The sequence below is a fragment of the Trifolium pratense genome, linkage group LG1, assembly GCF_020283565.1.
Source record: "Trifolium pratense cultivar HEN17-A07 linkage group LG1, ARS_RC_1.1, whole genome shotgun sequence".
NCBI classification, from domain to species: Eukaryota; Viridiplantae; Streptophyta; class Magnoliopsida; order Fabales; family Fabaceae; genus Trifolium; species Trifolium pratense.
In genome coordinates this window covers 32,560,583-32,577,793 of record NC_060059.1, presented here as the reverse complement: position 1 = coordinate 32,577,793, position 17,211 = coordinate 32,560,583, and the positions used below count along the sequence as shown (strand labels likewise).

Here is a 17,211-nt window from a genome sequence, read left to right as displayed (position 1 = left end):
TTAATCACGTATGAGAATATTGATTGAAATTCTGAACTGAATGCATTGAGCACTTGAGTGTTTCCGGTCGAGAGATTGAAACATAGAGTGTAGCGAACGATCAACGCATTTTCAAATACTTCGTAGTCGGTAACTTTCATCCGAGAGATCGGAGGAGTATCGATAACGGATAGGTTGAATTTGTCAAGAGATTGAGATTCACCATATTGTTGATCTAGTTGTAAACACTTGAGTGATTCCATATGATATGTTTGATTGCATGTGATGACTATAGACTAAGTGATTCCGATGATTCTACCTCGCTTTTCTACCATTGAACTCGCACGTTTTTCTTACAATACCAAACTACTCAACCAAACCCCCAAATATGTGTGTTCATTTCATTATGTTCATAGACACAATTTCCTCATTATAATCGCGCAATCCCTGTGGATCGATAATCTTTTATTACTCAATTGACGGATTTGTACACTTGCAAATACGGCAATCAGAGGTATTACTAATCAATGGGTTGGTGATCGTAATATCTCGGATCACTACCCAATTTGGCTTGAGTGTTCCAACCGTAATTAGGGGCCGAAACCTTTTAAGTTCAATAATTGTTGGATTGATCATCCAGGATTTTTTGATTTCGTGAAACATTCTTGAGATCTTTCGGCAGTTAAAGGTACAAAACCTTTCATTCTCAAAGAAAAGCTGAAACGTTTGAAAGAGGCCTTGAAAATTTGGAATAAAGAAGTTTTCGGTTTTAAGGACCTTAGAATTGACAAAACAGTTAAGGAGCTGAATGAGGTGGAGGAGTTGATTGCGAATGGTGAGATTGATCCGTTTAACTTAAACTCGAAGGAACTGGTTACAAAGTTTTGGGAGCAAATTCGTTCCAAAGAAAGTTTGCTCCTTCAAAAGTCGCGTACAAAATGGATTCAAGAAGGTGATGCTAATTCTCGTTTTTTTCATTCTAGCATTAAAGGCCGCCGTCGTCGAAATCAGATTGTCAAACTTAAGAAAGAAACAACTTGGTTAGAAGGGGTTGATGCTATAAAACAGGAAACGAAAGATCATTTCTCTAAACATCTTTCGGAGGAGTGGAGTTCTAGACCTTTTTTGCAAGGTATTAATTTTAAGTTTTTATCCGCCGATGATAATGAATTACTTTTAGCTCCTTTCGACGAATCTGAAGTTAGAGATACTATTTGGAGTTGCGATGGTAATAAGAGTCCGGGACCGGATGGTTTCAACTTAAATTTTTTCAAAGCTTGTTGGCCGATTGTGAAAAATGATGTGATGAATTTTCTAGGAGAGTTTCATGCGAATGCTAGGCTACCAAAGGCTGTAACTGCTTCTTTTCTGACCCTTATACCAAAAAAAGATCATCCTCAGGATCTTTTTAACTACCGACCTATTTGCTTAATTAGGAGCTTGTACAAAATCTTGTCAAAAATTTTGGCAAACAGGTTAAAAAGAGTTTTAGGGAAGTTGATATCTAATTGTCAATCGGCATTCCTCCCGCACCGTCAGATTTTTGATGGAATTGTTGTGCTTAATGAAGTTATCGACTTAGCCAATAGAAGAAAGGATAATTGTATGTTGTTCAAAGTAGACTTTGAACGCGCTTATGACACTATCAGTTGGGGTTTTTTGGACCGCATGATGACCTAAATGAGTTTCTCTACAGATTGGATGACATGGATGAGAGCTTGCATCTTTGAGAGCTCAATGTCTATTTTGGTTAATGGTAGTCTAACATATGATTTTAAAGTGGGTCGAGGTTTGCGACAGGGGGATCCTCTTTCCCCTTTCTTATTTTTAATTGTGGATGAAGGGTTAGCAGGTATGATGAACAAAACAGTAGCTATTGGTAAGTTCAAAGGCTTCAAAGTTAATACGAATCTTCACTTCCACTTGCTTCAGTTTGCGGATGACACTATTATTATGGGAGAAGGTTGTTGGAAAAAATTTATGGACCATCAAATCCTTACTCCGAGGTTTCAAATTGGTATCCGGTCTAAAGATCAACTTTGTGAAGAGCAAACTCTACGGTGTAAATGTTGATATCAGACTTCTTGAGGCAGGGGCTGCGTTTTTATCTTGTAATACGGCTGCTATTCCTTTTAAGTTTCTGGGTTTACCGGTAGGAGCTAATCCGCGGAGGAGGGAAACTTGGAAACCAGTGGTAGAGGCTTTGACTAAACGACTAAATTCTTGGAATAATCGACATCTTTCTTTTGGTGGCCGCTTATCTCTCATTAATTCGGTTTTAGCAAGTATTCCCCTTTATTTATTTTTTTTCATTCTATAAGGCTCCACGCTGTGTTTTAAAATCTTTAGAACGAATTCAGCGGAATTTCTTTTGGGGTGGTGGTCTAGAGGAGAGAAAATTGTGTTGGCTTAAATGGGAACAAGTTTGTTTGCCCAAGGAGAAAGGAGGTTTAGGGGTAAAGAACCTTGAACTATTTAATTTGGCGTTGTTGAGTAAATGGAAGTGGAGATTTTTGAATCATAATGATGCGATTTGGGTTGATTTGCTTCGTTTTCGTTACGGGAAATTATCGTCTTGTGTGATGAATTAATTCTCATGTATTGGAGGGCCGTGTTCTTTCGTCGCTATGGTGGAGAGATATTATAACCAGGGGGCGTGAATTTAGTGTTTGCTGGTTTTCGTCCAATGTTAGTTGCCACGTTGGTAATGGTAATAATATCGAGTTCTGGAATTTTAAATGGTTTGGCTCACAATCTTTTAGTTCTTTGTTTCCTGATCTGTATGCTAAGGAGGTCAATAAATTTGCTATGGTTAGCGAACGAATGGGAAGGGAGGGTGCATCATCAGTTTGCAGATGGAGGTGGAATGGCCCTTTGGATGATATTGAGCAGCAGCAGGTTCTTGAGTTGCAAGGATTACTTGCTGGTTTTATATGTTCTGATTCTGATCCAGATCGATGGTGGTGGTTACCTGATGTTAATGGCATGTTTTCTGTTAAATCTTTCTATTCTTTTTTATTATCATCAAGACAGGTTACGATTTTGGAAACCACTGAGGCTGAAGCGCTTTCTAGGCTTTGGAAATCTGATGTGCCTTCTAAAATCAATGTGTTTGGCTGGAGGCTTTTGCTCAATAGACTGCCTACAAGAATGGCTTTACACCGCCGAGGTATTTTGTCTAATCCGTTTGAGTTATCCTGTGTGTTTTGTTTCCGGCATAGGGAGGATGGTGCACATCTTTTCTTTTCCTGTTATTTTAGCAAAGTGGTGTGGCGCAATGTGCTTAAATGGTTAGGATTATCGATACCGATGGATGTTGAAGGTATTGATCACTTTATGTTGTTTGGCGATTTGTTTAAAGTGAAAGACAAAGGACGTGTTCGTCACTTGGTATGGTTAGCAACTACGTGGAATTTATGGAAGTTGCGTAATAAGGTAATTTTTAAGGGCGACATTCCAGAAACTTCGGCGCTACTGGATTCTATTAAGCTTTCTTCGTGGATGTGGTTTAATGGTCGATATGGTCGTAATGTTTGTTGTCCTTTTTCTAGTTGGTGTTTGGATCCAATGTCATGTGTTCAAAGTACCTAATCTTTTGTTGTAAGGGATTGAGTACCCCTTGTACTCCCTTATAATATAATTTGCTTATAAAAAAAAAAAAAAAAGAGAGTATTTATACCCATCTTCTATTCACCTCATTCACATCCACTTTAGATATATTTTTGCCATTAAAAAAATGTCTTTGTTTCAGTACTTCTCATTATTTGTAGCCATTCTCTTCATATTCTACAATATATGGAGATGGAAAAAAAAGGAATTTATACCAAATTGGCCAATAATTGGCATGCTTCCATCAATTTTGTATAATCAATCCAATATTCATGATTATGTAACCTTATTTTTGAAACATTATGGTGGCACTTTTCATTTCAAAGGACCTCGGTTCACAAACATTGCCAACTTTATCATCACCAGTGATCCTATGAATGTGCACCACATCACTAGCAAGAATTTCACCAACTATGGGAAAGGGTCTGATTTCCATGAGATTTTCGAAATTCTTGGTGTTGGTATTTTCAATTTGGATTCTAATGAATGGAAACAAGAAAGGACAGTACTTCATTCAATTATCAAAATGAAAAACATTGAGATATTCCATCAAAAAAACATTCAAAAGAAGCTAGAGAATTGCCTATTACCATTTCTTGATCATCAAGCATCAAAAGGTGTACAAGTATTTGATTTACAAGATATTCTTGAGAGGTTCACCTTTGATATTATTTGTACTCTTTTATTTGGATTTGATCCTAATTCCCTTCCTTACAAGTTCAATGAGTTACCAGATATCGGTTGCTTAAATGCTATTTCCTTGCTTGAGGATATGCTATTGTCGAGACACTATATTCCAAAATGTATTTGGAAGCTACAAAAATGGCTACAAATTGGTCAAGCAAAGAAGAACAAAGTAGCTGAAGAAAATCTTCACCAATTCATATACAACTCCATATCTTATTACAAAGGTGATGAAGATGTGGATGAATCTCCTTCTTACTTGCTAAAAGAACTAATGAAGGAAGGATCGGGAAACAACGAAAAGGCTAAGGAGTATATTAGAGACACAACACTAAATCTCTTGGCTGCTGGAAATGGAACAATAAGTTCTGGTCTCAGTTGGTTTTTTTGGCTTGTTTCAAATCATCCTATTGTAGAAGCTAAAATTATTAAAGAGATCAAAGATAATCGTCTAACACAAGAGGAGAATTTTGTCACTAATTTAAGTGTAGAAGTTCTTGATAAGCTAGTTTACCTTCATGCAGCTATATGTGAAGCCTTAAGGCTTTATCCTCCTTTAGCATTTCAACACAAATGTGCAATCAAAGATGATATACTATCTAGTGGAGATCATGTAAGTCCAAATACAAAGTTAATATATTCTTTGTATGCGATGGGAAGGATGGAACAAATATGGGGTGAAGATTGTTTGGAATTTAAGCCTGAGAGATGGATATCAGATAGAGGACAAATTATAAAAGTACCATCTTACAAGTTCATTGCATTCAATGCAGGTCCTAGAAGTTGTACTGGTAAAAATATGAGCTTTATTCAAATGAAAATGGTTGCAGCTACAGTGTTGTGGAAATTTCATATAAAGGGGGTGGAAGGTCACTCTATTACTCCAAAAGTTTCTATCGTTCTTCGCATGAAACATGGATTTAAGGTCACAGTTAGCAAAAAGATTCATTTGATATAAGAGTTAAATTTCTATGAATTCTTGCTTGTGTATTTTTTGGTGTGTTTTTGTGTGTTTGTCTAATTTGAGTGTTTGGTTTATAGTTGTGTGTACTTATGCTTTTAGTATTGATTTGTACTTTAAACTTTTTCTTGTCATTCTCATATATATAATATTATATTTGTCATTAAAAAATTCCGTTTTAGTGGCAATCTTCTAAAAGGTAATTTGAGAATGTAATTAATAAAAATATAGTGTACCCTAAATTAATAGTGAAGTGTATGAGTATCCAATATATATATAAACATTTTACCTCCACTTTCCTCCAAATCCTCCTAATTTAGGAGAGCAAAAAATGGCTCTTAAATAGATTTGCTTTACTCCTATATATTCACTCTCATTCAAAAAAATGCACTAAAAATAAATAATTCAAAATATTTTTTTTTGACAAAAACAAAATGATATTCATTTATTCAAATTGATAGATTACTCAAATACAACCACATAATCAACATTGCTAAAAACGTAAAGGATGAATCTACGAACAAAACTCGCAACATCCAAGTTAATAGCATACAACGGCAAAATGCCTACAACAAATAATATAATAAATTTAAAGTCACTGAAGTATCCATGCCTCCGGATCTGCATCGTTGATGCCCAAATCATTGGTTGAATTTGTAATTGACTGAAGCCGATCTTTTCAATATGAATCAAATCAACACCGCAACAATACGGGATAACAAAAACCGTTGCACAAGACGACCAACAACACAACGCCGCACTCAGACGGCGAAATCACAAACAAGAAAACACAAAAGAAAAACTTGATCAATGTGAAGATCACTTATTTAAACAAAAAGAAAAGGAAAAAAAAAATTGAGGGGTGATTTGAGGTCAAAAATTGACCCTAAAATCACCGTGCATCAAGAAAGAAAAAAACTAGGTTTTTTTACTCTCTCCTTAGTCGGTGTATTAAACTATCATTAAGTAATAAAATAATTTGTATTCATAGGGGTTGTTTTAATTCCAACTAAACAATTCTATTGTAAAAACAGGGATATGCTGAGCATGTATCAAGATTATCAAACAAAATAGTAAACTTGGTTGATTTCAATAGATTAAAGGGGATTACGTCATTCAAATCCCTTCCTTATCACAATTTGGTAAATGAGCTTTAGACTAATTGAGTCCCTAATATCACAATAAATCTCTTGTATTATAAGTTTGTATACATAAACAAACTCAAAACTTAATTTGTTTTCCCTCCATTTTTATCTTTCAATTTTTATTATAAAATAATACAATTTTGTCTTGACTAGGATTTGATAGGGATGTCAATTTGACCCATACCCGGTGGGTACCCGCAAAAAATACCCATTACGGGTAGGGTAAAAACCCGCATTTTGGATACGGGCACGGGTATGAGTAATTACCCGCAAAAATGAACGGGTATGGGTGCGGGTACGTGTACCTTAGTACCCAACCCGCCCCATACCCATATAATATATATTTATTTATTTTGTATATATTTTTATATAATAACATATGTATACCAATTTTAAAAAATATAACAACTATTAAATTATTACACATTTTTAATAAAAATATTTATTTATAATATAATACAAACACAATGTGAATATGTCAACAAAGAAATGAACTTTAACATGAGATTGATAAATTTTTTGTTTATAATTTTCATGAGTCAACATTAAAATCTTAAAAAAAAATTATATTAAAACGATATGATATTTTATAATCGATCGATTTATTTTTAGCAAAACTGCGGGTAACAGGTATGGGTACTTAGGTACCCATAGGGTATGGGGACGGGGACAAAGTAGGGATGACAATTTGACCCATACCCAAAGGGTACCCGCAAAAATTACCCACAACAGGTAGGGTAAAAACCCGCATTTTGGGTACGGGCACGGGTATGGGTAATTACCCGCAAAAATGAACGGGTATGGGTGCGGGTACGGGTACCTTAGTACCCACCCCGCCCCATACCCGCATAATATATATTTATTTATTTTATTTATATTATTATATTATAATATTATAATATATTTAAATCAATTTAAAACAATACAACTCTACTAAACTATTACATATTTTTAATAAACATGTTTATTTATAACATAATATAAAAATAATGTGAATATTTAACGTAAATATGAACTTTAACATAAGGTTAGTAATAATTATATTTATAATTTTCATTAGTCAATATTAAAATCTTTGAAATTTTTTTAATTCTATTAAAATTATATGATATTTTATAATTGATCAATTTATTTTTAGTAAAAATGCGGGTAATGGGTACGGGTATGGGTACCCAGGTACCCATAGGGTATGGGGACGGGGGCAAAAGTTGTTACCCACGCAGGTATGGGGATGGGTACAGGTATTTTTTCAATCTGCGGGTATGGGGATGGGTACTATAGTACCCTACCCATACCCTACCCATTGTCATCCCTAGGACAAAGATTTTTACCCACACGGGTATGGGAATGGGTGCGGGTATTTTTTCAAACTGCGGGTATGGGGATGTGTACTATATATACCCTACCCATACCCTACTCATTGTCATCCCTAGGATTCGAACCAACGACCCTTCAGTGCAAGGCAGTATTTTCAACCACTTTGGCAAGTATACCAATTGTGATTAAAATTATGTGCAATAATTGATAAGCACCATTGATTTTCATAGGAAAGCTTTCATACAACAATTAAACACCATCAAATTACATTGCACAGTTTAAACAATTAAAAACCGATAATTAGAAATCTAGCAAATTAAATCATACATTTTCTTCGTGTTTTATTTTTCGAAAAAATTTACATTTTTTATCCTAATTCAATATTTTTTACTAATTAACTAAACATGTTAACCATTTTCTTAGTGTTTATTTTTTACGGAAAGAAAAAAATCGTAGGACTTAAAAGTTACTTTTTTTTAACTAAACATGCTAAGAAAAATATACTTTTTTTATGTCTTTCTGAACTTAAAAGTTTGTTCATGTTGAGGAGTATAGTTGATCGTATTACTGCAAATATATATCAAGGTGATATTTATGCAAATAGTAGTTGACACCAGGTATATATCAACATGACTATATTATTAATTACGAAAAAAATCACTGATTCACATTTGTTTCTTTTGCTAACAATGTATCTGTTTACGTTGGAATTTGGTAAACAACCGCTAGTTTAAGTATTTAAACTCGCGAGATCAACTAGTAAATCTCAGGACAATTTTGTGTTTATTCGCTTCAAGAAAACTGTTTGAATGTTCGTTTGAATAAGGAAACAAACACTTAGGAATTAAAATATTTTAAAGCATACAAGAGAAACTAATTCGAATCGCCTCGAAGTAGCAGTTTCTCAAGCAAGTATCTGGATTCAGACTTGGAAAAATTTACTGGAAAACAAATTGCATTGAATGAAAACAATTACAAATAAAGATGGTTCACAAAACATACATTTCTCCTTCGAATTCCGTTCGTTCGATCGCTGAGTACTTAGAATTTTTAGAGAGAGTGTTTGTATAAATTTTGTGACCCCTGTTCTGAATGAAAAACTACTATAAATACTACTACTAAGTGGTAACTGTTTCTCGATCATCTGGACGCTCCTCCATTTGCCACGTCGACCACGTTCTCCACTTTCATCTTTCATTCCTTCAGCGCGCGCCAAGGCCTTTTGGGCCGTTCGTTGTTCCTTCTTTGGGCTTGGCCCAACTCTCCATCGGTTCGATTTCGCGCTTTCGATAGCTTCCTGGCAGAACCAAAATTGGACGTATTATCCATATCTTTCGAAGCGCTTTTTTGGCTTCGACCTAGCTGGCTTTCGACGCCACCTTTGAAAGTTTTATTTTAACAATATCACCTCCAAATAAATATTGGACCCACCAATTATATTTAATTGATAAATACCAAATTTATATCCAACAAATTGCCCCCCAAAAATGCCATTTTCGACTATGTTTATCGCAAGAGGAAGTGGCGTTTTTGAAAGTATTAATGGATATCTTTCTTTTCCATTTATCTCTCCTATCGTTTAGACTGCCTTTCAAACTTTGGATTGGCTCCAAAACTTGTTTTTCTTTCCACCTGTCAAGGGGTTTGGACATTTGTCAACAAGGGAGTTGAAAGATTTGACTCCAGTAGACGCACTCAACAAGCTTTTATCAAGTCATGGGGCATCTAGCTCCGCTGTCGAAGACGCGGGGGGTGAGGAAAATGTACTTGAGCAAGAACAGTTTGAGCATGAAGTCAGGTTTAGGCGAGAAATTCTTAATGGGGATATGTTGGGCCTGCTTGAGCGTGACTCTTCTATATATTACAACATCAAAGCTCTCTTCCGCAAGCTGCAGAACCCAAGGACTGACGAAGCAATGTTCCTTCTAGTGACTCAAGCTGAAACCTTTCTAGAACAATTCGTTAGCCAATCTCAACTCCTAACCCGGACTAGCAGCCTTTTAACATCTCTGCTTGCCACCCAGCAACAACATTTCGAGCAAGCTAATAGTTGCAATGCAGAGGTCACAACTATCAAGGCTGCCTCTGATGAAGCTCTTGCGCAACTTGTGGCTTGCGAGAACAATATTGCTCAATGGCAGTCTGAAATCGAAGCGCTAAAGGAAAAAATTCGACAGGAAGAGGCTAAGATGGAAAAGCTAGCTGCAGTAGCTATCGAAGCACAAAAGGTTAAACTTGATGAGCTAGCACGTGAAGGTATCCAACACTACAGTAACGGTCTAGCGGTCCAAAAGCGAGTTGAGCACCTTGCTAGTGATAAAGAAATGCTGCAACGTAAACTGGCATCCATTCGAACTCAGTATTACCAATTTCAAGCGGCCAATCGAAAGCCTCCTTCGACATCCCAGCAACAATCTTGACCTTATAACTTTTCCTTTTAGTCTTAAGTTTTTGTTATTCTCTTTGAAGGTCGTAATTGTAAATCTTTTAACACTAGCAACTGTCGAACAATCTCGTACATGGCTTTTGAATGTATGCCCGTTTTTAATGTTGCATGTTCATATATTGGTTGAGTATTTTATTCTTTTATTATTGTTCGCTTTCCTTCTTTTGGGCCATTTTCCCAAGCCTTATTAATGGCACTTTGTAAGGAATGAAACGAACATGTTCCCAAAGTAGTCAACACAGTTAACTAGATGGCTTTGTGCATTAATGCGATGGCATTTCCTATGTAAACTTGCCGTGGTTAGTTGTAACTGCCTGGTCATTAACGCGTCTTAATTCTTCTATAAATACTCACGCCTTGCAATTCTTTTTGTTCATCACTTTATACAAACTAACGCATCAACACCTCTCCACAAAGAATGGATAACAAGAAAAATCCTCCTTCTTCTACCTCAAGCTCAAACATGCTACGTCCTCTTAGAAGGGGACGAATCAAGATTCCAGCCTCCAAACCTCCACGCGCTAGAACCCTTCGCCCTCGGCCGGCATCAGCTAAGGTAGTAGAAACCATTATTCTCTCTTCTGATTCCTCAAGCTCTAGTTCAGATGACGAAGATGAAGACTACCTCAAGTTTCTCAGTACCCTAGAGCCTGACGAAGAATACCCAGGAACTCCGACTCCTTCTTCTGAGGATGAGGACTCTCAGATCTCAGAACTTTCCAGTTCTGATTCAAAGGATGAGGGAACTCAGTTTCAGAGTAAACCTTAAATGGTTATCTTTCAGCATTCAACCATTTCTTGTATTTTCTTGAACATTCTTGAATGATTGGTTGTATTGTTGATTTTATATGAAATAAAACTTGATTATTGGCATTTCCTTTTACCATTTCGCAAATTTTATTCTTGCGTTATTCATTTTTCATGGTTATTTCTTGCAACATTGGCTTGTATTTCTTTAAATATTTGCCATTCATGTTGACTGAACGTTTCTCAGGAGTTAACTCTTCAATCTCATAAGCTCCATTTGACAAAACTTGAGAAATCTTAAATGGTCCTTCCCAATTGGGTGACCATTTTCCAAAGACTCGATCTCGTCTGTCCATGGGGAGGATGACTTTCCAAACTAAGTCTCCTACGTCAAAGAGTTTGGATTTAACCCTTTTGTTATATGCTCTAGCAATTCGTTCTTTTTGTCGAATCAAAGCATCTAACGCCTGCAACCTTTCCTCATCCACGTCTGTTAATTCATCTAACATTATGTTCTCATAGTGATCAGGAGGTAGTTCCCATTGCCTTTGTACTCGAATCGACTGCATCATTATTTCAACAGGTAACACGGCATCGTGACCATATGTTAGTCGAAAAGGTGTCGAACCTGTTGACTCTTTAGGAGAATTCCTACATGCCCATAGGACTTGGTCCAGGGTCTTATGCCAATTCTTTGGCTTTTGGGCAACGTGCTTTTTAATTAAACTAATTATAACCTTGTTGGCTGCTTCAACTTGGCCATTTGCTTGAGCATAGTAAGGCGTCGAAGTCATTAGCTTAAAACCCAATTGTTCGGCAAAATCTTGCATCTTTCGACCAACAAACACCGTTCCTTGGTCTGTAGTGATCGTCTCAGGAAGCCCAAACCTATAAATAATATGGTCTTGGATAAAATTGATCACTGTTTCCTGATCCACGTTTGTTAGGGCAACAGCCTCTATCCATTTGGTAAAATAATCAATCCCGACTAGTATATAACGTTGGTTCTTGGATGACGCGGGCCTTATCTCACCAATTAAATCTAGAGCCCAGCCTCTAAAAGGCCAAGGTTTGATAATCGAATGCAACTCACTGGCAGGAACGTGTTGTATCCCTGCGTGTTTTTGACACTCTTGACAGCCTTTCGCATATTCTATGCAGTCCTTAAGCATGGAAGGCCAATATAAACCCTGTCGAAACAAAAGCCACTTCATCTTGTGGCCTGCTTGATGGGCACCGCAGGCTCCACTATGGGCGTTTGAAATTGCTACATACGCTTCGTTTTCATTTAGGCATTTCAACAAAACCCCTTCAGGAGTCTTCTTAAATAGTTCATTTCCCATGATTGTGTAATTCAAGGCTCTATACTTAACCTTACTATCGGCTGTACCTGTTGGATTTTCTATGTATTTAACAATGGGTTGTCTCCAATCCGTGTCAGCCAAATTGTCAATCACGAAGACTTCAGTCATTGCTTCATCAAAGTGTGCATCAGCCCTTTCGGACTCCCTTTCGACATTTAGTTCATTTGCCCCCAGCTGATGGGGTATTACCTCACATGAGATTAGTTTTTCTTTAACTTCAACTATCTCATCTAATTTTTTCCCCGTTACCTTATAACCAGAAGCAATTTGGGCTAAGTCATTTGCTTCTTGGTTTTCGATCCGAGGCACGTGTTGAATGTCACATGAATCAAATCGTTTTAGTAGCGAGAAGGCAATGACAAAGTATTTCATCAAATGTTCTTGAATGCATTTATATTCCTTTGTCAATTGTTTTATCACTAACTCAGAATCTCCTCTGATTTTAACATGTTTTGCCCCCAAGTCCAAAATAATTTTTAGACCTACAATTAAAGCCTCGTACTCGGCTTCATTATTGGAGCATGTTCCATTAATCTTGTACTTAAACTTTGTTGGAATCTTTGAAGGAGAAATGATTAAGATTCCAATTCCTGTACCATGTTTGTGCTTCGAGCCATCAAAGTACAACATCCAAGGTTCATGTTCTACATATGTTATTGGGGTCTCAGCCACCGAGTGGTCAACAAGAAAGTCAGCCACTACTTGACCTTTTACAGCCCTCAGGGGTTGGTACGTCAATGAATATTCAGTTAAAGCTAAAGCTCATTTCCCAATTCGACTATGCAAAATTGGTTTTAATAACATATGCTTAATGATGTCAAAATGAGAATAGACATAAACATGAACTGGTTTGATATATTGCTTAAGTTTGGTACAAGAGAAATACAAACATAGACAAAGCTTTTCAATTGGACTATATCTAGTCTCAGCATCATTCAAGATTCTACTTAGATAGTAAATAGCCTTTTCTATGCCATTTTCATCCTCTTGTGCGAGCATGCTTCCAATAGTCGAATCTGACGCTGCGATGTACAACTTCATTGCTTTGTTTCGAATAGGAGGCATTAAAGTTGGAGGCTTTGACAAGTATGCCTTGATATCATCAAATGCCTTTTGTTGTTCCGTTCCCCATTCAAATACATCACCTTTCTTGAGCCTCAGCAGTGGAGAAAAGGGGTGAGCTCTGCCACTTAGGTTTGATATAAACCTTCTCAAGAAATTGACCTTTCCCAGCAAAGATTGAAGCTGTTTCTTTGTTCCTGGAGGTTCTGTCTCCATGATAGCTTTTGTCTTATTTTGATTAATTTCTATGCCCTTCTTATGCACAACAAAGCCAAGGAAATCTCCTGCATGTACACAAAAAGCACATTTCAGTGGATTCATTTTTAATCCACATTTTCTCATTCTTTCGAACGATTTTTTAAGATGTTCGATATGTTCATCCTGGGAAGAGGATTTCACAACAATATCATCAATGTAAACCTGCATAAATATTTCGATAAAATCATGAAAAATTAAGTTCATGGCTCTTTGGTATGTTGCTCCAGCATTTTTTAATCCAAAAGGCATCACTACCCACTCATAGGTGCCTAAAGCACCAGGGCAACGAAATGCGGTTTTTGGCACATCATCCTCGTCAATAAAGATTTGATTATAACCTGAATAGCCATCTAACATACTCAAATATTCATGCCCTGCTGCTGAGTCGACTAACATTTCGGCTACAGGCATGGAATATTCATCCTTAGGTGTAGCATTATTCAAATCTCTAAAGTCTATGCAAACCCTAAGTGATCCGTTTTTCTTAATAACAGGAACAATGTTAGCTAACCATTCCACATACCTGGTTGTTCGAATGAACTTGCACTTAAGCAACCTTTCAATTTCTGCTTTGATCTTTGTCATGATTTCCGGTGCAAACCTCCTTGGAAGCTGCTTTACAGGTTTCTTATCTGGTCGAAGGGGTAGCCTATGCTCCACAAGATTTCTGCTTAACCCAGGCATTTCGTTATAGTCCCATGCAAAGCAGTCTCTGTATTTCTTAAGCAACTCGACCATTTTTTCTCTTAAGGTTGGGTCTATATTGGCACTAATGTAAGTTGGCCTTTTAACAGAGCCATCTCCAATATCAACCTCCTGCAAAGGATCTTGGGCTTGCATTCTCTGAATCGAACTATGTGGATCTCTCTCAAAACCCAAAGGCTCATCATCATAGATGCAATCCAACTTTTGCTTTTTTCCATCGTTTACTTCACTAGCCTCCAAGGCCAGTTTGTCCCTTAAGACATCATTAGCTTCGACAGCCATATTTTCTTGAACGTTAATGGCCTCAAGAGCCATTTTGATTCTATTCTCGGCTGCGTAAGCCGTAATTCGATCCCATGCTGGGGACTCAATCATCAAACTCATCATGGTTGACCCATCCAGACACTGGTGGGTATGCATCCTCACACAAGGGTTTCTCTATGTCTTCCCTTTCCCAACAAAAGCCATGGGTTGGATGCAACTTAACTGAGTGGTATACATTTTTTGATACCACTTCATTTGGATCGAAGGCAGCATCTTGCTCACCACAAGGAGCAATCGAGGCCAGGTTTTTGTCGAAGTTCTGTAATGTCACAGTGCCTGTCTCTGAAACATATGCACTCTGATCTGCTTCTACATTCTCGACTAAACCATCTTCTCTCCAGATGATTAATCTTTGGTGCATGGTTGAGGGAACAGCTCCAACACCATGTATCCATTCTCTACCTAATAACAGATTGTAATTAGGTTTGGCAGCTATGACCATAAACAAGGTCTTTCGAACTGTACTACCAACACAAACTTCCAACTGCACTGCCCCCAGGGAATGACCAGTTTTTCCTTCATAGTTGGCCAACACCACATTGTGGGAATGAAGGTCTGTGTCATAGAGACCTAATTTCTTCAACATGAAGTGAGGCATGATATTCACCACAGCTCCTCCATCCACTAAGACTTTATTGATTCCCACATTATTGACTTTTGCCCTAATGAACAAAGCCTTCAAGTGGTTCTGCATTCCCAGATCTGGCTTTTCGAAGACAGCTTTTTGCTCTTCAACACAACCATTTTGCATAACATAATAACACATTGGCTTATGATCAGCCAAATTAAGGGCTTCGAAGTCCTCTTCCAGTTCATTGACTTCAGTAGGTATATCATATTCCAGTGGCAGAATCGACACCACATTGACCATGACATCAAAATCAGACCCCTCATCCAGGAGATCATCATCCTCCATGTCATCCTCATCTTCTGCCCCTCCTTGGGCATTTTCAGCTATTGGCTCTTCCAATATTACGGAAAGCCTCTCCTTTACTGGCCTCTTGGCCATTTCAACCTTTTCAAACTTCTGGGTTGCAACAGCCTTGCCCCCAGCCTCTTTTGCTGTCAACTTTTGTTTCCTCTGGAACCTTCGCCACTGAGTGCGGGTCATAGGATTTTTTCCCTTATAGTTATTCCTATAAGAGTATTTGTTGACTTCAGTGGCGGCATTCACTGTTTCTTTCCCAGCTACCACTTTTGAACCCTTGGGTTCGGCTACAATGTTCACGTTAACATTGCTAGAGCTTCCATTTTCCATCATCCTTCGATTGAAAGTGACGTACTGTCCACTCACCCATTGGTTAACAGGTGCTCTCCCAGATGGTTTGAAAGTGTTTTGGGGGCCTAGCCTTTGCTGGATCGAAAGGCCTTTGGTAATAGGCTTTCCCCAGTTGGCTCCTTTGTAAGGCCAAGCTTTTTGATTTGGCCTAGATTTTGGCCATTTTCTCTTGTTTTCAGCATAAGGTACAACACTTTGAAGGCCTGCAGTAGCCTCTTTGTCGCACACAGCACTACATCTAGGGCAAAGCATCACTTCAGCATTCTTCAGCTTGCACCTATTTAGGAAGTCCACCAATTCTTCCTCAGCATTGGGGTACACCTCACGTACCCTCTTTTCATACTCCTCTTCAGGCACCGCCTTGATTGGAGCAGTAGCATCTATCACTTCGACCATGTTGCAGTCATAGACTTCGACATAGGTAGCGTCCGCAGGTGGCAAAGGGTCTGAATCTACCTTCATTGGAGGCTTAGCCTTATCAGCATACTTCAGCCTTCCTTCATTCAGCGCTTTTTGCACCAAATCCCTGAAAACAACACATTGATAAGTTTTATGTCCCAAATAATTATGAAACTTACAATAACCTCTTTTCTTTCTTTGTTCTATTGGTGGTATTTTCATATCTTTTGGCACAATAATTTGGCCGTCAGTCACCAATAAATCAAAAATCTCATCACATTTAGTGATGTCGAAAGTATAAGTCTTCGTAACAAACTTATCATTTTTTGGTTCGATAGGATTTTTTCCATTCGACGGCCTCAACAATTTGCAAGTGTAAGGAGGCCCAGGCTTTAATTCAGCCACATTAATATCACTATCGTCAAAATCTAAGTATTCATCACTCATTTCATAATCAATTTCATTATCATAGGAATCAACAAAACCTATTTCTTTCTTTTTCTGAAACTTAGAATTTCTAACTTTTTCAGCTTTTAACCTTTCGATTTGTCTCACTCTGTCAGCCAGCTGTGACATGTCTCGAAGGTATTGGGTATCCAATTTCTTTCGAATTGAATAATCTAACCCACCAGCAGCCATTTCCACTAGCTCGTGTTCAGGCACTTGAGTAAAGCACCTGGATTTCAGCAAACGAAACCTATTTAGATAGTCATCAATTGACTCTTGGTTTTTTCTTTTTACACTGGCTAACTCTTTCAGACTTATCTTGGTTTGGCCCATATAAAATTGCTCATGGAAAATCCTTTCCAATTGGGCCCAACTATTGATCGAACTGGGAGGCAAAGTTGTAAACCAAGTAAATGCATTCTTGGTAAGCGAATTAGGAAAATACTTCATTCGCAAATTTTCATTATTCGCTAAATTCCCAGACT

General features: G+C 37.5%; 1 protein-coding gene across 1 annotated transcript; it reads left to right on the top strand.

Annotated features, from left to right (window-relative positions):
• Positions 1-3,703: 3,703 nt before the first annotated feature.
• Positions 3,704-5,482, top strand: LOC123883726 (alkane hydroxylase MAH1-like). The gene has a single exon (XM_045932626.1). The coding sequence runs from the start codon at positions 3,716-3,718 to the stop codon at positions 5,228-5,230; it is 1,515 nt and encodes a 504-aa protein (XP_045788582.1). The 5' UTR covers positions 3,704-3,715; the 3' UTR covers positions 5,231-5,482.
• Positions 5,483-17,211: the final 11,729 nt, after the last annotated feature.